This window comes from Folsomia candida, unplaced genomic scaffold (assembly GCF_002217175.1).
Source record: "Folsomia candida strain VU population unplaced genomic scaffold, ASM221717v1 Fcan01_Sc018, whole genome shotgun sequence".
Lineage (NCBI taxonomy): Eukaryota > Metazoa > Arthropoda > Collembola > Entomobryomorpha > Isotomidae > Folsomia > Folsomia candida.
In genome coordinates, this window is record NW_019091210.1 from 2,916,462 (window position 1) to 2,934,441 (window position 17,980).

At 37.2% G+C, this 17,980-nt stretch overlaps 3 protein-coding genes across 4 annotated transcripts; all 3 read right to left on the bottom strand.

The window, feature by feature from the left end:
- Positions 1-2,455: 2,455 nt before the first annotated feature.
- Positions 2,456-3,956, bottom strand: LOC118437999 (zinc finger protein 708-like). The gene is made up of 4 exons (XM_035857636.1): positions 3,835-3,956; positions 3,161-3,361; positions 2,676-3,087; positions 2,456-2,611 (listed from the first exon to the last, which is right to left on the bottom strand). Exons 2-4 carry the CDS (start codon positions 3,278-3,280, stop codon positions 2,568-2,570), a joined length of 576 nt encoding a protein of 191 aa, XP_035713529.1. The 5' UTR covers positions 3,281-3,361; positions 3,835-3,956; the 3' UTR covers positions 2,456-2,567.
- Positions 3,957-7,694: 3,738 nt separating this feature from the next.
- Positions 7,695-8,963, bottom strand: LOC118438066. The gene is made up of 3 exons (XM_035857775.1): positions 8,589-8,963; positions 8,284-8,410; positions 7,695-8,198 (listed from the first exon to the last, which is right to left on the bottom strand). The coding sequence occupies exons 1-3, from the start codon at positions 8,745-8,747 to the stop codon at positions 7,888-7,890; spliced, it is 597 nt and encodes a 198-aa protein (XP_035713668.1). The 5' UTR covers positions 8,748-8,963; the 3' UTR covers positions 7,695-7,887.
- Positions 8,964-13,193: 4,230 nt separating this feature from the next.
- LOC118437962 (zinc finger protein 271-like) lies at positions 13,194-16,933 on the bottom strand. 2 transcript variants are annotated; one of them, XM_035857558.1, is made up of 3 exons: positions 16,615-16,933; positions 16,138-16,545; positions 13,194-13,710 (listed from the first exon to the last, which is right to left on the bottom strand). In XM_035857558.1, exons 1-3 carry the CDS (start codon positions 16,726-16,728, stop codon positions 13,372-13,374), a joined length of 861 nt encoding a protein of 286 aa, XP_035713451.1. In that variant the 5' UTR covers positions 16,729-16,933; the 3' UTR covers positions 13,194-13,371. The 2 variants fall into 2 exon arrangements, with proteins under 2 accessions (XP_035713451.1, XP_035713450.1); XM_035857557.1 differs by having other exon boundaries at positions 13,194-13,767.
- Between the last annotated feature and the right edge of the window lie 1,047 nt (positions 16,934-17,980).

Sequence of the window (17,980 nt, forward strand, 5' to 3'; positions counted from 1 at the left end):
TTTTTCCCCGAATGTGATGACTGGACCCACCTTAACACCGGATTTTTAAGAATATGCCTATTTTGTATAAAGCTGAAGTGGTAATTACTTATTAGCATTGACTACACTATCTGTATTCTTTTGTATGGTTAAAGTGAATAATTGTGTTTATTCGCTGGATCATTACATATTCTGTAGGTACGCACACATGTCACATGTACACAAAACTGTGAGCTAGGGTTGCCGCGGGTAGCGAAAATGCTACCCGTTACCCGACTCGCTACCCGCAGCACAACTACCCATACCCGCACGGGTACCCGTGCGGGTACCCGTTACCCGCTACCCGTTATGAGAATTATGTCAAAAACTAATCAACCTTAAAATCAATTTGATTTAGTCATTTGATTTAATTATTTGCTCATTTGGGTGGATAAGTAGTTTGATATAATTCTATGCAAGTAACGCATGCCATAATTTTCTATGCTGTTGTCATTAGTTGGTTTTGAAACCAAGGGTTTTGGCTTGCAATAAAACCTTTTCAAGCTACACCGGGATTTCTTCGAGTTATATAAAAAATCAAGCCAAAAAATTAGGGAACAAGTAATACTTATCTTTCAGTTGAAGTCATTCAACTGAAAGACCACCCTTCGAAGAAAACTATTGGGGGCAGAGTTCTAAGTCCACCATGGTTTTCGTCCAGTGGAGGAAAAAGATGGAGGATATTTACGTTAAATTGAACTCTGCCGCGAATATTTTCTTGAAAGCTGCCAGCCAACTGAGAGATCATTAACACGTGATCCATAATTCTTGGCTTGACTTTTTGATATAACTCGCTAGACAATCTTGGTGTAAGGGTTCCATTATTAGTTTAATTTTTGAAATTTTGATTTAAATAAAGTTCGCGTTTAAAAAGTCGTTTACAAATACAATTTTTGCCTTCAATAGGATTGAGGGTTTTCACCCGCACAAATTAAAATATCGTCAGTCTTACATAAACATACACAAATACAAGTCAAATTAGATAGTATTAAAATTTTAGAACAGACTAGTTATTCTTAGAAGAAATAATTTAGCCGCATTTCCGTACTTATCTCATGACGGAACCTTTCTTCATGCTACTGGGATTTTCCAACGAGTTGTATAAAAAATTAGTCGAAAATTAAGAATCACTTAGCACTTATCTTTCCAATAAATGGCATTTCGAAGAAAAATGTTGGCTGCAATGTTCAATTTTTCGTAGTAAATTTCCTCTCATTGTTTTCCTCTTTGGAACGAAAACGGTTTTCGGAAAACCTATGAATTTTTCCCCAAAAATTTTTCTCCGAAGTGACTACATACATATTTAACAGGAAGATATTTAAGTGCCATGTGATTCATAAATTAAGGCTCGACTTATTGACATAACTCCCTAGACAATTCGGGTGTCGCGGTTTGTTCGAGAAAAGTATATTTATTCTGTGACCGTCACAGACCTCTCAGACTTCTGAAAGCAGACGCTCGCAAACCCTTGTTGCTGGAAAATGGCAAATTTTAAAGTGCATAAATAATACCCGCAGATAACGAGTACCCGCAAAAATCGTGCGGGTATGCGGGTAACGGGTACCCGACCCGTTACCCGCGGCAACCCTACTGTGAGCTATGTCATTTTTTATTATTATTTAGCATCGTTTAAGGTTAACAAAGATAAGTTTACAATGCGGAGGTGTCAGAGGCTGGAGTAGGATTTTGATCAGACAAATTTTAATTTTATCTGTTTCAAAAAAAATGTAAGCAGTCCCATATTTTTGCATTTTTCTTAATGTGCCAGTTTGACCTGAATTTTCAAAATTACTTACAGCCAAAACAGTACGTTTCAAAACGCTGTGACATTTATGCAAGTACACGTGTTAAAAATGCTCTCAATTGGTGGAACAAAATTTATCTATCAAGCACTTATCATCTTACAACAGACTGTTTATTAGTTAAAATAAATAATTAGTTAACCATTAAATTAGGCAGTATTTGTAAAATTTTGAATACCCGTTTAACAGGATGTACTCCCAACAACATACTTGCTTAAATACATACTTCTTTCCCATAACAGCACAATTTGTTAAACATTCTATAGAAATAAATAAGTATGCCAAGTTATTAAATAAATTTGAAACTAAAATTGCATGGGTTTATACAAAACGAAGTGTTGCGGAATGTCGCAAATTTAATAAAAATTGGAAAATTATTTATATCTCTATTATGTGCATACAGATAAATAGTATTTATCTGTATTTATTAAATTCATATGTATTTACATATGATCTCGACAATGTGCGACCAATTCGTATTAAGTAAAGAATTTCTTCCCACAGAAGTAAAATCCTCGCTGCATTCTGCGACTGGGTAAATTGCATTTCGAACGGCTCTTCTACTTTTCGCAGGAATGGACCAGCTCCTTATTCGTGGCATGCCTGGCCTCCACGTGACGCTTCAAATTTGAAGAGTCAGAGAATCTCTTGTCACAAAATATGCACGGATAATTCCTGTGATTTTCATGCACAGCTCGGATGTGGTACTGTAAACCACGCCTCGTTAAGAAGGTCTGCGGACAGACATCACACTGTACCACGTCCCGGGCAGATTTTTCCAAATGTGTCACCTGTAAAGTGAATATGAACTAGGGGCATTTTATTGATTCGTGTTTCTCCAAAAACATGCTTTACCTGGTGAAGTATCATATTTTCCTTGCGAGGGAAACTCTCCACAAGTGGCACATTTGTACTCCTTTTTCTTGGTCCTGCTGTGGGTGGGAATGTGAGCTTCAAGTTGAACCCTAGTTTTGAATTCCTTTCCGCAAAATGTGCACGGAAATCGGACCGGATTTTTGGCATGTCCGGTTTTCACGTGTTCCAAAAGATCGTCCTCGTGTAGGTAGGTTTCTTCACAGCCGCGAAACTTACATGGGAAAGGGGGTCCTTCCTCAGTGATGTGGGTGGTGTCGATATGTCGCTGTAAAATGGCAGGGGTAGCAAACACCCGGTGACAAGTGTCGCACCGTGGTATTTTCCGATTGGTGTGAATATACCACTTGTGGGAGGATAAGACACGTCTGTTTTTGAACGTTTTGCTGCAATCCTACATATATGTGGGTACAAAAATGAGGACGTATTGTAAAATTGGTTTGACTTGTGGAAATTTACATCCTCACCTCACACGTAACCTTGGCATCGGGATCGTGCGTGACCATGTGTCGAGTCAGATACTTGTTGGATTTAAACTGTTTTGAGCACTGTGCACATTCCCATTTCTTTCCTGTCGTCAGATCCATGTGGATTCGGTGTTTGCTGAAGTTTTGGACTTATATTCGCAATCAAAAAATTGAGGTGATTCATCAAATTCTATTTGTTATCTGTAATAAAAATGTTTGTTATGTTCGCAAAAAATAAAACAAGTTTGTGCCAATAATTCATATGTACATTTTAAAAGCATAAGCCCACATTAAACACACTTCCAGTAATTCTTACCGATAGTCATGAGGGTATTCATTATTTTTTCTTTTTTTTCGATTCAAATAAATTTTAGGGAATTTCAACCCTAATTATTTTTTCTTAGCATCGCAAAATAGTTGATGAAGAAAAAGAAATTTACAAGCTTTGTAAATTCCTGAGCGTACATAGTAACGTGGTTTTCGATGACAAAATCTTACAACGCTTACAAAATCTCGTAATTGGCGTAACTTATTTTGCGATATGAGGAATACCAAGGATACGAAGAAATGTTGAATACCCTCAAAACTTATTAAAACAACAGGAAACAAATTTTGTGCTATTAAAAAAAATGAAATTTGGTCCGCTTCATTCGAGGTGAAGTTTCGTTTCTTACCGTGTGTTGAATAGGATCATTTAATTATTAGTTACGTATTCATGTGCTGCTTCGGAGTAAGTGGACATGTATCTAAAACTAAATTGTTGGTTCACGTAGCTTGGAAAAGGTGGCTTTTTTACGCAAAGAAAAATAGAAAGTGCCAAAATTCCTGGAATTTGTGAATGTATTTTGTAAACAAAATAAATCTAAATTTTTTCACTGAATGGGAAGGCTGGACCCTATTTAGATTTAATCTGTATTTTTCTTTACTTGGTTAACAACCGATTCCCGGAAAATTGGGGCACATACCTTTTATGAACATTTGAAGTGAGTCTTACAATACATGCGGTATGCAGAAAGGGCAATTTTTAACATTAATTTCACCAGAGCAAATCAATGACAAGAGTGCATTAAGAAGTAGACCAATGTACTTACGTATATACTTAATTTAATTTAATTTAAACTGCCGTAATCCTGGTCATCGCCGTGGGTGTGCCAGTGGAGGGGCGGAAGTGGGAGGACGGCGCCTGGGTGTACGACGACAACGCCGAGTGCAGCAACTCCAAGGACCTGGGCACCACGAACTGCTACCCCGCCTGGAAGGACACCGCCGCCGCCTGCACCGAGACCTTCCACGCCCAGTCCCAGTTCCAAGGCTACATCAAACGAGACGGCTTCAGCAAACGCTTCTGCTGCAGCACGGGGTCTTTCTAAATTACTTGAGTGCCATATTTTCGCTATATTTAACAAATTTTGACCCAAAGTAACAATACTTTATTGTGAAACTTATTTATAACATTAAACTTATTTGTGCTCGTTATTTTATCTTAGTAATGATTTCAGTAACAAAATTTTTATTAATAATTTTGTCAAAATTGTATTTCTTCCCATAAGACGAAATAACTATTAATTTTCGCTTAAGAGTTAACTATATTTTATGTTAAACCAATCCTCATAAATCACATAGTGGCGAAACTGATGAACTCGGTGGGGTAAAAAGTTCGCAAGTTTCGGTGGGAATTTTAAATTTTTTGCAAAAAACTGCAAAACTCATCTGGAGTTGTTTATGTTTTTAGTGGTTTCCAGTGGGAAGAGTATGTGTACTGGGAACTTGCCACCACACATACTCTACGACGAGATGAGACGAATCAGGAAAAGTGGCATAGTTCTAACCTTATCCGTTGCTACTACGAGCTTGAACGTGCACTTATAAATGTGGAATTTTTTGAATTACAATTAGTATTAGTTGTGTAATAAATGACTATCGGGCTTTAAGGAATAAATATAATAGTTTAATTTATATTAATTAATTTACATCATACTTTTTTCGTTTGAAGATTCTTTGATTAATACTAAAAAAACTATTACATTTATTCCTTAAAGCCCGATAGTCATTTGTTGCACAACTAATATTAATTGTAATTCAAACAATTCCACATTTATAAGTGCACGTTCAAGCTCGTAATAGCGACAAGGTCAAAATTCTATAATGCATGGGGAAGATACGGGGGAAGATATTGAGCGAGAGACTTTATTGGCTGATAGAGCGGGCAGAGCACGCTATAACGCCTCGTTAAATGATTATATTACTGACTAGCGTATAAGCCCGTCTCCCGCCGGGCGAGCGAGAATTATCAGATGCAAAAGTATGTCGGAAGCCGAAGTGAAAGCAAAGAAAGTCAAGTTTAGACTGGCGCGTATTAAATGTCTAATGGTAGTTATCTTGGGCTGGTTGTAGCCTTGACTTCGATTTCACTTTAACTTTACTTTAAACTAAAGTGGCGGATCCTGGATACCCATGACAGACTTCCAATTCTATTTAACTTCAAACTAAAGTGGCCATGATAATCACCCCCAGATAACCACCCATGACAGCCACCCCCAGATAACCACCCACGATAACCCCCCCCCCCCCCCCAGATAACCACCCATGACAACCCCCCATGATAACCACCCACGTAAACTACCCCCATGATAACCACCCCCAGATAACCCCCCACGATAACTACCCCTAGATAACCACCCATGACAACCACCCCCAGATAACCCCCCACGATAACTACTCCCAAATAACCCCCCGTGACAACCCCCATGATAACCACCCCCAGATAACCCCCCATGACAACCCCCCCAGTTACTTGTGAAATAATAATGCGGGTAATAATTATTTCATATTTATGAAATAAATACTGATATTCATTAACTGTGACTGACGTACATGGATTGTTGGGAGGCACTCCAATGAACTCAGGTTAATGATATTAAAGGAACCTATATACCGTAAATACTCTATTTATAGCCGGGGCTAAAATCCATAACTGGGGGTCACGGACCCGGCTACAATTAGAGACCCGCTATAATTAGAGACCCGGCTAAATTTTATTCCGCCCAAAATTTTAGACATTTTTAGATGTTACAAGATTATGCTGACTCAATTTGAGTTTTCTTATTCAGCAAGATATACCATCAGTAACCCATTCACCTAAAGCTACATCTTTAAACGAGGTTTAGCAGTTTTTTAATTTTCTGTTATGAGTATACCCATTATTAACTTGAAATTAATAGATAAAAATTAGTAGTTCAACTTATTCGTTGATTAGCATAATGTTCAACATTTTTCTTGAATGGGCTTTGAACGGGGACACAGCGGACAAGACAGGCCAAAATTAGAGACCCGGCTATAATTGGGGACCTGGCTATAATTAGAGACCCGGCTAAAATTTTGAAAGCTTGGTCTCTAGACCCGGCTATAATTAGAATAGGGCTATAAATAGAGGTTTTACGGTATGTATGTCAACTGAATAATTTGTTTATGTATTTCCGAATAAATTATGGAGTGGTTTACTTGAATGAGAATCCGGGAAAAAATTGTTTCCTCATGTATTTATATATGCAATCTACGCCTCGGATCGACATCGATTTGCTGCCAAATGTTGACAGTGATTAAGCGGGTAGATGTTACTCATTACTTTTTCAAACAATGTACATGTGCACCATATCGGGGGCTGAAATTCTTGAGCAAAAATACGTATATGTACATAAGTGCTACAATGTATGTTAGCCTGCATAATATAGCTATCTGCGAATTTGCATGTATCGGCTTAAAAAACAATTTTGCTAAACTTGTGAATTTTCGATTCTCGAAACTTTGTTTTCTTACATGATATTTCCAACCATATATTTCCCAGATCGGAATTTCAAATTCCTTATCTGGGTTTCAAATTTTCAAAGTTCCATGTTAAAAAACAATGCATATGTATGCTGCACGAACTGCATTGTGAGGTCCGATTTGAGTTTGATTTGAAGTCCTACATTTTTATTTTGAATTTCTAATAATTTCTGTGATTTACATATCTCGTCATGATACACGTATGGGACCATCCATAAATTGTCACGCGAGAGGGGGGCTTAAGGCTGTAATGAAATCGCGCCTATGCGACACATGTGGTTGCTGGGAGGATGGGGGTCTAGAAATTCGTGATTTTTGAATGACATAATTTATGGATGTCCCCTTCGACATCCATAAATCGAATCCCTTCCGCCCTATAATGACCGTCATTTCTATCGTAGGAAAGTTTAAAATTATGTATTCCCCATCTCACACGCCACAGTCGTAGCTACGTTGCCGACTAAATCCGGGCAAAAATCTGAGTTGACTTCACCTTAATATTTGCATCGTACATAGGCTTTTTTCATGCAAAGCTTATGGTGAGCATGTACACATATGTACACATTTATTATGAATGTGTTTGATACTATACAACATTTTACAGAGATTTATTAATTATACTGTAGGAAAGCTATTGATATTAACATATTAAAAGATTTATTATTAATTTTATAAAAGAACAAGATTTTACAAATGAAAAAGGCTTTACTGAACCTGGAATCAACATTAAGTTGTAAGTAGTAAGGTGCAAATTGTATAGTCATGTGAACATTACTTAAGATTAATATTAACTGTATTTATATAAGGAATGAAAGTTTTGAAATTGATTATTTTGTACTCTGTATTACTAACTAGTTACAGTCGGCTTGATCTGAATAATAATTATGTCTTCCCATAATGGGTTAAGAACGTTTTAGAATTATGGTAAGGTACTTTGTAATCTCCTCCATTATCACAACGGTCTCGAGTTGTTCGTCCATTTGTCGATCTGGATCATATGCGCGAAGCCACGCCATCAGTACTCGATGGGACAGTCCATCGGTCGCCAAATTCTGTTGCTTTCTTGAGGGAGGGTGATGCCTCAGAACAAATCGGAGAAATCCAGAACTATCTCGCCGGTTAAAAACATTCTCCAACGCTCTTAATTGCACCATAATGGTTTTCACTTCCTCCTTTTTGGGTGGAGGTGGTGGAGGAGCATGGGCAACCTTGTCTGAAAGGAACAGTTATCAACATATAAAAAGTTGTGCTGAGATAACTTCCTGAATGAGATCGTAAGAATAATAAATTAAACTTACATCGTTTTTGAGCATCCCGCAGTATTTTAGGGACGCTGACATAGGGTCCTGTCTGCCCTTTAGGAATATCCCCTCCATTGAGGACCCCGTGGCGGTCGGTAATCCCTTGAGCGATCATTTCCTCTACCTGTGACAATGCAACAATTTGTAAATTAATTGGACATATTAACTTAAACCAATAACTATGCCATCATGGCGCACATCATAAAATAAGCAAAGAATATAATAGGAGTGAATTTATGCAAGACACATAACATAATATGTAATATAACTCTGACTGGGTTTAAGACAAATTTTCTACTTACGATAAAACGTAGTTCCTCAATCACACCTCCTGTCCGACCATGATGGTCCGCCAAGAATAGTTGTCGGAAGAGGATATCAGCCGGTACTTTTTTATGCTTGAAATTTCGTTTAAGCTCTGCATAAAAGTGGAATTCTCTCTCTTCTGGGGTCCTAGGCATGGTGTGACCTACATATATAATTTTTACCAAATAAATATATTTTTTTCAATCTCCTTTCCATCGTCTTAAAAGGCATATAAACCCTGATTTGGCCAATAAATATCTAGACGACTTTAAATTATTTCGACGTTAATAAACTTATCTCAGGTTACTTAATGGAACAAAAATTTATTTTGGAAAGATTTAAAATGATGATGTCTCTCTGTTGGTTTATTAAATGACGTCAGCATTTGTGACTCCCGGATCGTGTACTCTGGCACTTTACCACTGCACTGCGTATCCTATGGGGCAATGCAGGATTATTGGGTAGCTAAATTAAGGGGGAATACGTACGATCTTGGCAATGCCAGATCTTGATGCCCTTTTGCATGCACGTTACTGGTATGTATGTGATTAGCACATGAAAAGTAGGTTTTAGCACAATGTGTTAAAAGCTACTTTTTCATCAACATTTTGGCGAAAAAGTGAGATAATTTAATTTTTCCTACGATTTTAAAAACTGGGACACTTTATCAAAACCGGGACACTTAATCAAAACCGAGACAGTTTCGGGACGTCGGGACAGGTTTTGAAAACCGGGACGTATGGTCACCCTACTCAAATTCGACCACGCTACAGAAATAATTTACAAGTCAATCTACAACTAAAAACACTCTCCAATACTCCGATAAATATATACGTGTGGCTTGATTTTTTAAAGAAGAATTTTTTTACATGCAAACGTTGTGTCGAGCATGTACACCCTGTAATTAATATGAAAGTGGCTGATACAAAAGGCGTTAGGACATGGTTTTGACGAATTCGCGGTTGAATATCTCTGGCGGGGAGTTGAATTTTGAACTGATTTTTGGTCAGTTGCAAGATAATACTCTCAAAAAGATATATTTAAAATTTTGGGCCGATAGCTTTATAAATGTCCCCTCCAGTGCCCCCAGAGTTTGAAGGAGCCAAAAAACACTTTCCAAACTGAATTACTCATATAGCATGATAACCTAAGAGGTCAGAGGTGAATGCTTGTTAATATTACAACCCTAGATAATCATTGCATGTAATAATAAAAGAATCCACAATGAATTACATAACGTTGGGCCTCCATCGTCGCTGATACGTTTTCATGAAAAGTGATCAATCGGACCGTGCACAGGAAAATTGACCTGCTGACCTTTAAAGCGGACCCACTCGGTCAAATGAAGATTGAGGGCAAAGCTCTAAGTGTCTCAAGTAATATTAAATTAAACAGTGAAGATTTTGTGCAAACAGTTTTGGAGAAGGACCCTAGCTAATCAGCTGACGGGGAATAGTAAAAAACTCGTGAACTAATTTAGGAAAATAATGGTCAAATTTTGTTGAAAACAAATTTTAATAACTTTTTTGTGTTCCCTGCTGCAGAACTATTTTACCTACAAGGTACAAGTGACAAAATAATAAAATTACTGCGTTTTGATTAGTTAAAAAAATTTAAAGTTCCGCTTCAATTTCGAGGAGAACTTTTGTAAAAATTTTATAGGGTTTGATGGAAACTCATTTCCTGGGGTTTAACCACTTATCAAAATTTTATCAAAAGTACTTACAATGCAACATACAATTTCTACCTTGGATAAAAACCACGTTAGGGATTTTTAGCATCAAAGTCCTAAAATGTGGGGGCCTTTAAAGTCGAGGAGTTGCGTTCAAGAGAGCATTCCATTAAGACAAGTATGAAGCTAGACTACAAAAGGGACTTAAAAGATAAGCATGATACAAAAGTGGTTTTATATAGTGAAAAGCATGCTAAGTCCCTTGATAATAGTTGCAAAGACGATTTTTGCACCAGGACCTCAGAAAAAAATATTTTGTTCAACGCCATTTTATAAGAACACTGGTTTGGAAAACTAAAAAAGGACACCTCTCCAAATTTGACCTTGCCTCATTTCGCAGAGTACACAAAATCGGAAGACAGATATGCTTACCTATACTTTGAGACATGGGCTTTCACATAAAAAATGTTAGAAATCTCTACAACTAAAAACCATCCCGCAATTAAGGTATGAATTCGTCAAAACCATGTCCTAACGCCTTTTGTACTCACATACTGCACAACACTTTATATAGATTTTTTTAAATGGAGGAAATATGCTGATATTATTAAGGATTAATAATATTTAGGAAGATTTATTACTAATTTTATGAAACAACAAGATTATTACTGCGTAGGGTTAACACGTACATATACGTAAATGTATACCTGTTCACATAATCATTTCGCACAACAATACATACATTACGAAATGCATGTCCAGCTATACATATGTATGTACCTACTAGATAAATTTAAATCTTACGTTTCCTATTAAACAATTTTATCAAATGTCACAAATTTTGTGGAAATGTGGAAATGTGGAAATGTGGGGGTGGGGTGGATGGGGGTGAGGGTGGGGGTGGATTTATAAATGCCGCATTTGTCGCAGGAATGGGTCAGTTCTTTATTCACGACATGTTTCGCCTCAACGTGACGCTTCAAAGTTGAAGCGTTGGAGAATCTGTTATCACAAAATGCGCACCGATAATTCCTCTGATTTTCATGCTCAGCTCGGATGTGATATTGCATACCAAGGCTATTTAAGAAGGTCTGAGGACAGACGTAACACTGCAATATATATGTCCCGTGTCGACGTTCCATAGTGTGTCATCTGTAAATCAACATGAATGAAATCATATTTTGTGGTTGATTTAGCTCCAACCAAATATTTACTTCCTGACGTTTCATGTCAGCCGTGTGGGAGAAACTCTTCCAACAAGTGACACACTTAAATGGCTTCTTGGTCGTGTGGGTGGGAATGTGGCTCTCAAGTTCGCACCTCCTTTTGAATTTGTTTCCGCAAAGTGTGCACCATAATCGGACAGGATTCTCCAAATGCTGAATTTTTCGGTGTCTTTTACAAAAGGCGTTAGGACATGGTTTTGACGAATTCATACCTTAATTGCGGGATGGTTTTTAGTTGTAGAGATTTCTAACATTTTTTATGTGAAAGCCCATGTCTCAAAGTATAGGTAAGCATATCTGTCTTCCGATTTTGTGTACTCTGCGAAATGAGGCAAGGTCAAATTTGGAGAGGTGTCCTTTTTTAGTTTTCCAAACCAGTGTTCTTATAAAATGGCGTTGAACAAAATATTTTTTTCTGAGGTCCTGGTGCAAAAATCGTCTTTGCAACTATTATCAAGGGACTTAGCATGCTTTTCACTATATAAAACCACTTTTGTATCATGCTTATCTTTTAAGTCCCTTTTGTAGTCTAGCTTCATACTTGTCTTAATGGAATGCTCTCTTGAACGCAACTCCTCGACTTTAAAGGCCCCCACATTTTAGGACTTTGATGCTAAAAATCCCTAACGTGGTTTTTATCCAAGGTAGAAATTGTATGTTGCATTGTAAGTACTTTTGATAAAATTTTGATAAGTGGTTAAACCCCAGGAAATGAGTTTCCATCAAACCCTATAAAATTTTTACAAAAGTTCTCCTCGAAATTGAAGCGGAACTTTAAATTTTTTTAACTAATCAAAACGCAGTAATTTTATTATTTTGTCACTTGTACCTTGTAGGTAAAATAGTTCTGCAGCAGGGAACACAAAAAAGTTATTAAAATTTGTTTTCAACAAAATTTGACCATTATTTTCCTAAATTAGTTCACGAGTTTTTTACTATTCCCCGTCAGCTGATTAGCTAGGGTCCTTCTCCAAAACTGTTTGCACAAAATCTTCACTGTTTAATTTAATATTACTTGAGACACTTAGAGCTTTGCCCTCAATCTTCATTTGACCGAGTGGGTCCGCTTTAAAGGTCAGCAGGTCAATTTTCCTGTGCACGGTCCGATTGATCACTTTTCATGAAAACGTATCAGCGACGATGGAGGCCCAACGTTATGTAATTCATTGTGGATTCTTTTATTATTACATGCAATGATTATCTAGGGTTGTAATATTAACAAGCATTCACCTCTGACCTCTTAGGTTATCATGCTATATGAGTAATTCAGTTTGGAAAGTGTTTTTTGGCTCCTTCAAACTCTGGGGGCACTGGAGGGGACATTTATAAAGCTATCGGCCCAAAATTTTAAATATATCTTTTTGAGAGTATTATCTTGCAACTGACCAAAAATCAGTTCAAAATTCAACTCCCCGCCAGAGATATTCAACCGCGAATTCGTCAAAACCATGTCCTAACGCCTTTTGTAAGTTGAAAGTTGTAAGTTAAAACTTTTAACTTCGTAGTTACTCAGGTAGGGTAGTGCAGATGATTGGGTTGCACGCAAGATTAGCGACTTGCTATTGACACAAGGACATTTCCTCCAGTTCGCCCTTAATTTCCCTTAATGAGACAGAAATAGAGCGGAAATTTGGTTATGTAGGACTGAATATGGGGCCCTTTATATATGTAAGTCGGCCAGTCAGTTTTTTTATCTCCATATCTCCATATTTACAACTTCGTATTTATTTTGCATATCAATCAAATAACATGTCCAGTTACTTAATAAATATGTACATACATAGGTGCATAAATGTGTTAAAATAAGACTCTTTTTCATTCTACCACAAAATTTTGCTATATTTCGCAAATTTAGTGAAAATTCGCAAACTATTGGTTTGCTCATTGCATAAAGTATGTCTTCTTTTCCAGAGTATGAACTCTACAATGGCTAACCAATTCGGCAAATATGACGAATTTCTTGTCACAGAAGTAACATCCATGTTTCGCTGGGTTGTGACGCTTTCTGTGACCGGTCAAATTAGCTTTCGAGTAGCTCTTGTACTCACATCTGTCGCAGGAATGGACCAGCTCTTTGTTCACGGGGTGTCTCGCCTCCACGCGACGCTTCAATTCTGATGGCTTGGAGAATTTCTTGTCGCAAAAATCGCACGGATTGTTCCTCCGATTTTCATGTGTAACTCTGATGTGGTGTTGTAGAGCACTTCTGTTTAAGAAAATCTGAGGACACACGAGACACTTTAATATGTCCCGGGCAGATCTTTCTAAATGCGTCTTCTGCGAATCGGATACCCATAATGGTAATTTGTTGGTTTTCAAGCTAACAATGCACATGTCAGACATATTCCTCACGGATCCTCGTCAAACTAACACTAAATTATCAAGGAACTAAACACAAACAACAATTGGTGTGGTACTTGAGCACTTCTACAGAATTCGAGAAGATATGAAGGTTTTAAGTTGGCAAAAACGCGCATTTTCACCATGCGAAACTGTACGGAGTTCACCTCTCCACTTTCCAATCTTCTCCAGGTCATCGGTTTTCACCTTCCATACAAAATTGAACTTATTTACTTCCGAACCAAATTCTCATCAGATTTTTCATCTTTGCCTTTTAAACAATTTTTTGAAGTTTTTTACTATTTATTTAAAATGGATTCAATCAACTCCTTAGAGGTGGAATTTTTTTTAAATTAGATCACAATAATAGGATGCGATTACAAAAGAAAGAAACTTTTGGAAAATGTATTTATTCATATGGAAGAAAAATTGCCACTGAATTGAAACGCCGTAGTTTTGTAGTCCATGCGATTAGCTACTCAAATCAGAAAACCGGAAGTCGATATCTCGACTAGTTCCAAAATGAGATCAAAAAATCGGGAACAACTCGAAAAAAAGATTTGCCACTACTACGAAAACGTCTGCGAGCGCGTCCGGATAATGGTTAATAGCCACTTCGAAAGAGAAAAAATTCATAATGGGGCAATTTCCAAAGTTTTAGATATGTATGAGGGGAGGAGGAATGCTGAATTCAAAAAATAAAAAAATCGTCCAGCTCGTGTAGCGACCCCCAAAGTGATACGTAGACTTCAGAAAGAAAACAAAAATAACCTTGGGATATCAGATAGTAATTTGAGCTACAAATTGAAAATAGCAAAATTAAGTTTGCATGTCATTAAACCTACGAAGTTGGGGGTCAAATCCTATAGGGCGACACCTGCACCAAAGTACAACCAAGGTCAGCAAAAAAGAGCAAATCCAAACTCTCGGCAGATTGCTGAAAAACGAGTCAAGCAAAACATGCTCGTGATTCTGGTCATGGATGATGAGACCAAGTGCTCGATTGATCAAGATGAAGTCCCTGCGAGGAAGTACTACTCATGTACTAATAAGAAAACATGTAAAGATTCCTTCAAATACACGCCGAAGTCAAAATTCCCCACAAAGCACATAATCAGGCAAGGATTGGACTCATTGGGGGACGTCTCAAAGCCGTTCGTGACCACAGCCACCATGACCTCGGAGAGATATCTGAACGATTGTGTAAAGAAGATCTTGATCCCCTTTATCAATAATCGTAATGTACTTTTCTGACCGGACACAGCAACATGGCATTCTTCAAAAGTTGTTCTGGACTACCTACGGTCGAAAAAAATCGATTTTTTTGCAAAAAAGGAATATGCTCCCTACATCGCTCGGGCACGACCAATTGAACGATTTTTGGCATTATGCAAGAGACAATATAGTCGTCGAACAAAACCAGCCAAAAACTTGGTAAGATTCCGTCACATTTGGGCACACACCTCAAAAGTGGTAGCTAGAAAGAGTGGCAAAGCACTTCTGGGGACCGCGAGGCAAATAATTCGCCAGATAGGAAGGATGGGGGTCTATGGCCCGTATCAAGCAAAAAATTGAATAGTAGAGACCTTGTTTATAACCCCTGAAAATTTCTTTGGAATTAATTAAGTTTTTCGGATTTTACTGGCATTTTTTCAAAAGTTTCTTTCTTTTGGAATCGCATCCTAGTTAATCCGATTTTTTATTTTATTTCTTTCACATTGAGTGTTTTTATTCGTATACCTTCTAAAACGTATAAAGCCAAATATAATAAGGTTCGTAATCATATGTGCGATAGGGCCAAGCATTACAAAAATTCATATGGATTTTTTCATAAAAGTCCTTAAAACACGCAAAGTGAAAGAAATAAAAAAATAGGACTAACTATTCTGAACCAATTTTCCAATGATTTTTTCCACTAAAATGAAGTTAATTGAATTTAGATATTTTAAATATTAAAAAGTATTGAAAAATTGTTTAAAATCCGGACATGAAAAATCGGATGAGAATTTGGTCGGAAATAAATAAATTCAATTTTGTATGGAAGGTGAAAACCGATGACCTGGAGAAGATTGGAAAGCGGAGAGGTGAACTCCGTACAGTTTCGCATGTTGAAAATGCGCGTTTTTGCCAACTTAAAACCTTAATATCTTCGCGAATTCTACAGAAGTGCTCAAGTGCCACACCAATTGTTGTTTGTGTTTAGTTCCTTGATAATTTAGTGCTGGTTTGAAGAAGATCCGTGAGAAACATGTCTGACATGTGCATTGTAAGTAGTTTTCTCCACAAAATGCTTATTTATGTATGTACCTCGTGTCTCTTCATGCTCCACCTATGGGCAAAACTCCTCCCACAAGTGACACAATTGTGTGCCTTCTCGGTCGTGTGGGTGGGAATGTGTTTCTCAAGGTCACCCTTCCTTTTGAAGTCCTTTTCGCAAAGTATGCACGGATATCGGACCGGGTTTTCGGCATGTTCAATCCTCACGTGGTGACCTAGGCTACCCTTGTCTTGGTAGGTTTTTTCGCAGCCTAGTACCGTGCATGGGAAACGTAGTCGATCCCATGCGCTATGGGCTGCGTCAATATGTAGCCGTAAAAACGTAGATGTAGAAAACACCCGGTGACAAGCGTCACAACTTGGTCGCTTCCGGTTGCTGTGAAGTCCCCACATGTGGCAACGTAAGGCGAGTATGTTTTTGGAAATTTTCCCGCAAACCTAAACAAGACAGAAGTTGCAAAAGGCGGATTGCAAAATTAGTTTCACTTTGCAAATTTACACCCTCACCTCACATTTGACCTTGGCATCCGGATCGTGCGTGACCATGTGTAGAGTCAAATCACGCTTGGTGTGAAACATTTTGGAGCACTTTGTACATTCCCATTTCTTTCCTGGCTTCATATTTACATGAATTCAGTATTTGTTGAGTACTTGCAAACTTGTACATATATTGCCCTAGATCACTAAATTAGAAAATCTTGACTCACACAAGCTGTAATGGTTTAGTTCGTTAATTACTCACGTTTACATTCTTCAAAACTTGGAGATAGATCAGTTTTTAACCCACGTTTAGGACGAAGGGTATTCTTAATGAGAGGAGGTCGAGGATGAACTGTGCCTGGTAAGAGTCAAGTGAATGGGTTGGACACAAGGATAGCGACTTATGGGCACAGGCAAAGTTTTGCCCAAGTTATTCCTTCATTAAGGTTGAAAGAGAAACATGGGACCCTTCATGGATTACGTAATTAGGCCATTCAGTATTTTTTTCTCTTAATATCGTACTACATATATAGAATGGAATAATATGTACACAATATCTAATACAGTACATTTATATGTATGCATGTGATGAGAAACCTCGTCACAAGGTTTTTGAAGTCGTTAATCTTGAGAGGTCCGTAATCATGTAAATTATACTTTTCCAACCGTCAGTGCGCTACATGTAGATATTTTTACCCTCTGAAAGGCCAGTGCATAAAATTTTATCCAGCCCATTGTCCAACTTCCTTGTGAAACTGGAGGAAAAGGCAATTCTATTTTGAAATCGGACAATAATATGGAAATAATACAGAATACGTCTGGAAACCCGTTTAAAATTCTCGACTTGTGCTCAAACTAGCTCATTATGAAAATATGAAAATACGGGTCGGTTTGCTATTTTTTTATGGTGAACAAGATAAAATTTGTCCCATTGAAATATTAGTTTTAGATACACGTAAAGCACCTGCATTGTAAGAACTGAATCTAAAATTTATAAAATTTTAAAATGTATGATTTATTTATATCCGTGTAATTATGTAATGTGTAAAATTAATATCTTATGTAAAAAAACAGAAAATAAGTAATTTCAATAAACTTGTGTATTTTCATTAAATTTCATTCAGTATTTGTTTCCTCGCATCATGTTAATTTCCAAATCCATCTTCCCGAGACCGAAATTGTCATACCAAAATTTCCGGTTAATAAATTTTCGACGTGGCGTCTTTAAAAAATAATGTGAACGGTAATTATTATTTATTTCTAAGTAACATATTATTATCTATGATTTATCAATATAAATACTTATTTATTTATACATATCAGTATAACTAATTACATAAAACATAATTCAACTAAAAATGATAACATGACGCAAGATAAATATGTGTACATA

Coding starts and splice junctions, on each gene's coding strand:
- LOC118437999 (XM_035857636.1), bottom strand. CDS start 3,280: ATGGATCTGACGACAGGAAAGAAATGGGAATGTGCACAGTGCTCAAAA. Junction 3,088..3,160: donor ATGCCAAGGTTACGTGTGAG/GTGAGGATGTAA, acceptor ACATATATGTAG/GATTGCAGCAAAACGTTCAA. Junction 2,612..2,675: donor AAAATATGATACTTCACCAG/GTAAAGCATGTT, acceptor TTCACTTTACAG/GTGACACATTTGGAAAAATC.
- LOC118438066 (XM_035857775.1), bottom strand. CDS start 8,747: ATGCCTAGGACCCCAGAAGAGAGAGAATTCCACTTTTATGCAGAGCTT. Junction 8,411..8,588: donor TTGAGGAACTACGTTTTATC/GTAAGTAGAAAA, acceptor GCATTGTCACAG/GTAGAGGAAATGATCGCTCA. Junction 8,199..8,283: donor GCGGGATGCTCAAAAACGAT/GTAAGTTTAATT, acceptor TGTTCCTTTCAG/ACAAGGTTGCCCATGCTCCT.
- LOC118437962 (XM_035857557.1), bottom strand. CDS start 16,728: ATGAAGCCAGGAAAGAAATGGGAATGTACAAAGTGCTCCAAAATGTTT. Junction 16,546..16,614: donor ATGCCAAGGTCAAATGTGAG/GTGAGGGTGTAA, acceptor TGTCTTGTTTAG/GTTTGCGGGAAAATTTCCAA. Junction 13,768..16,137: donor GGAGCATGAAGAGACACGAG/GTACATACATAA, acceptor TCCGATTCGCAG/AAGACGCATTTAGAAAGATC.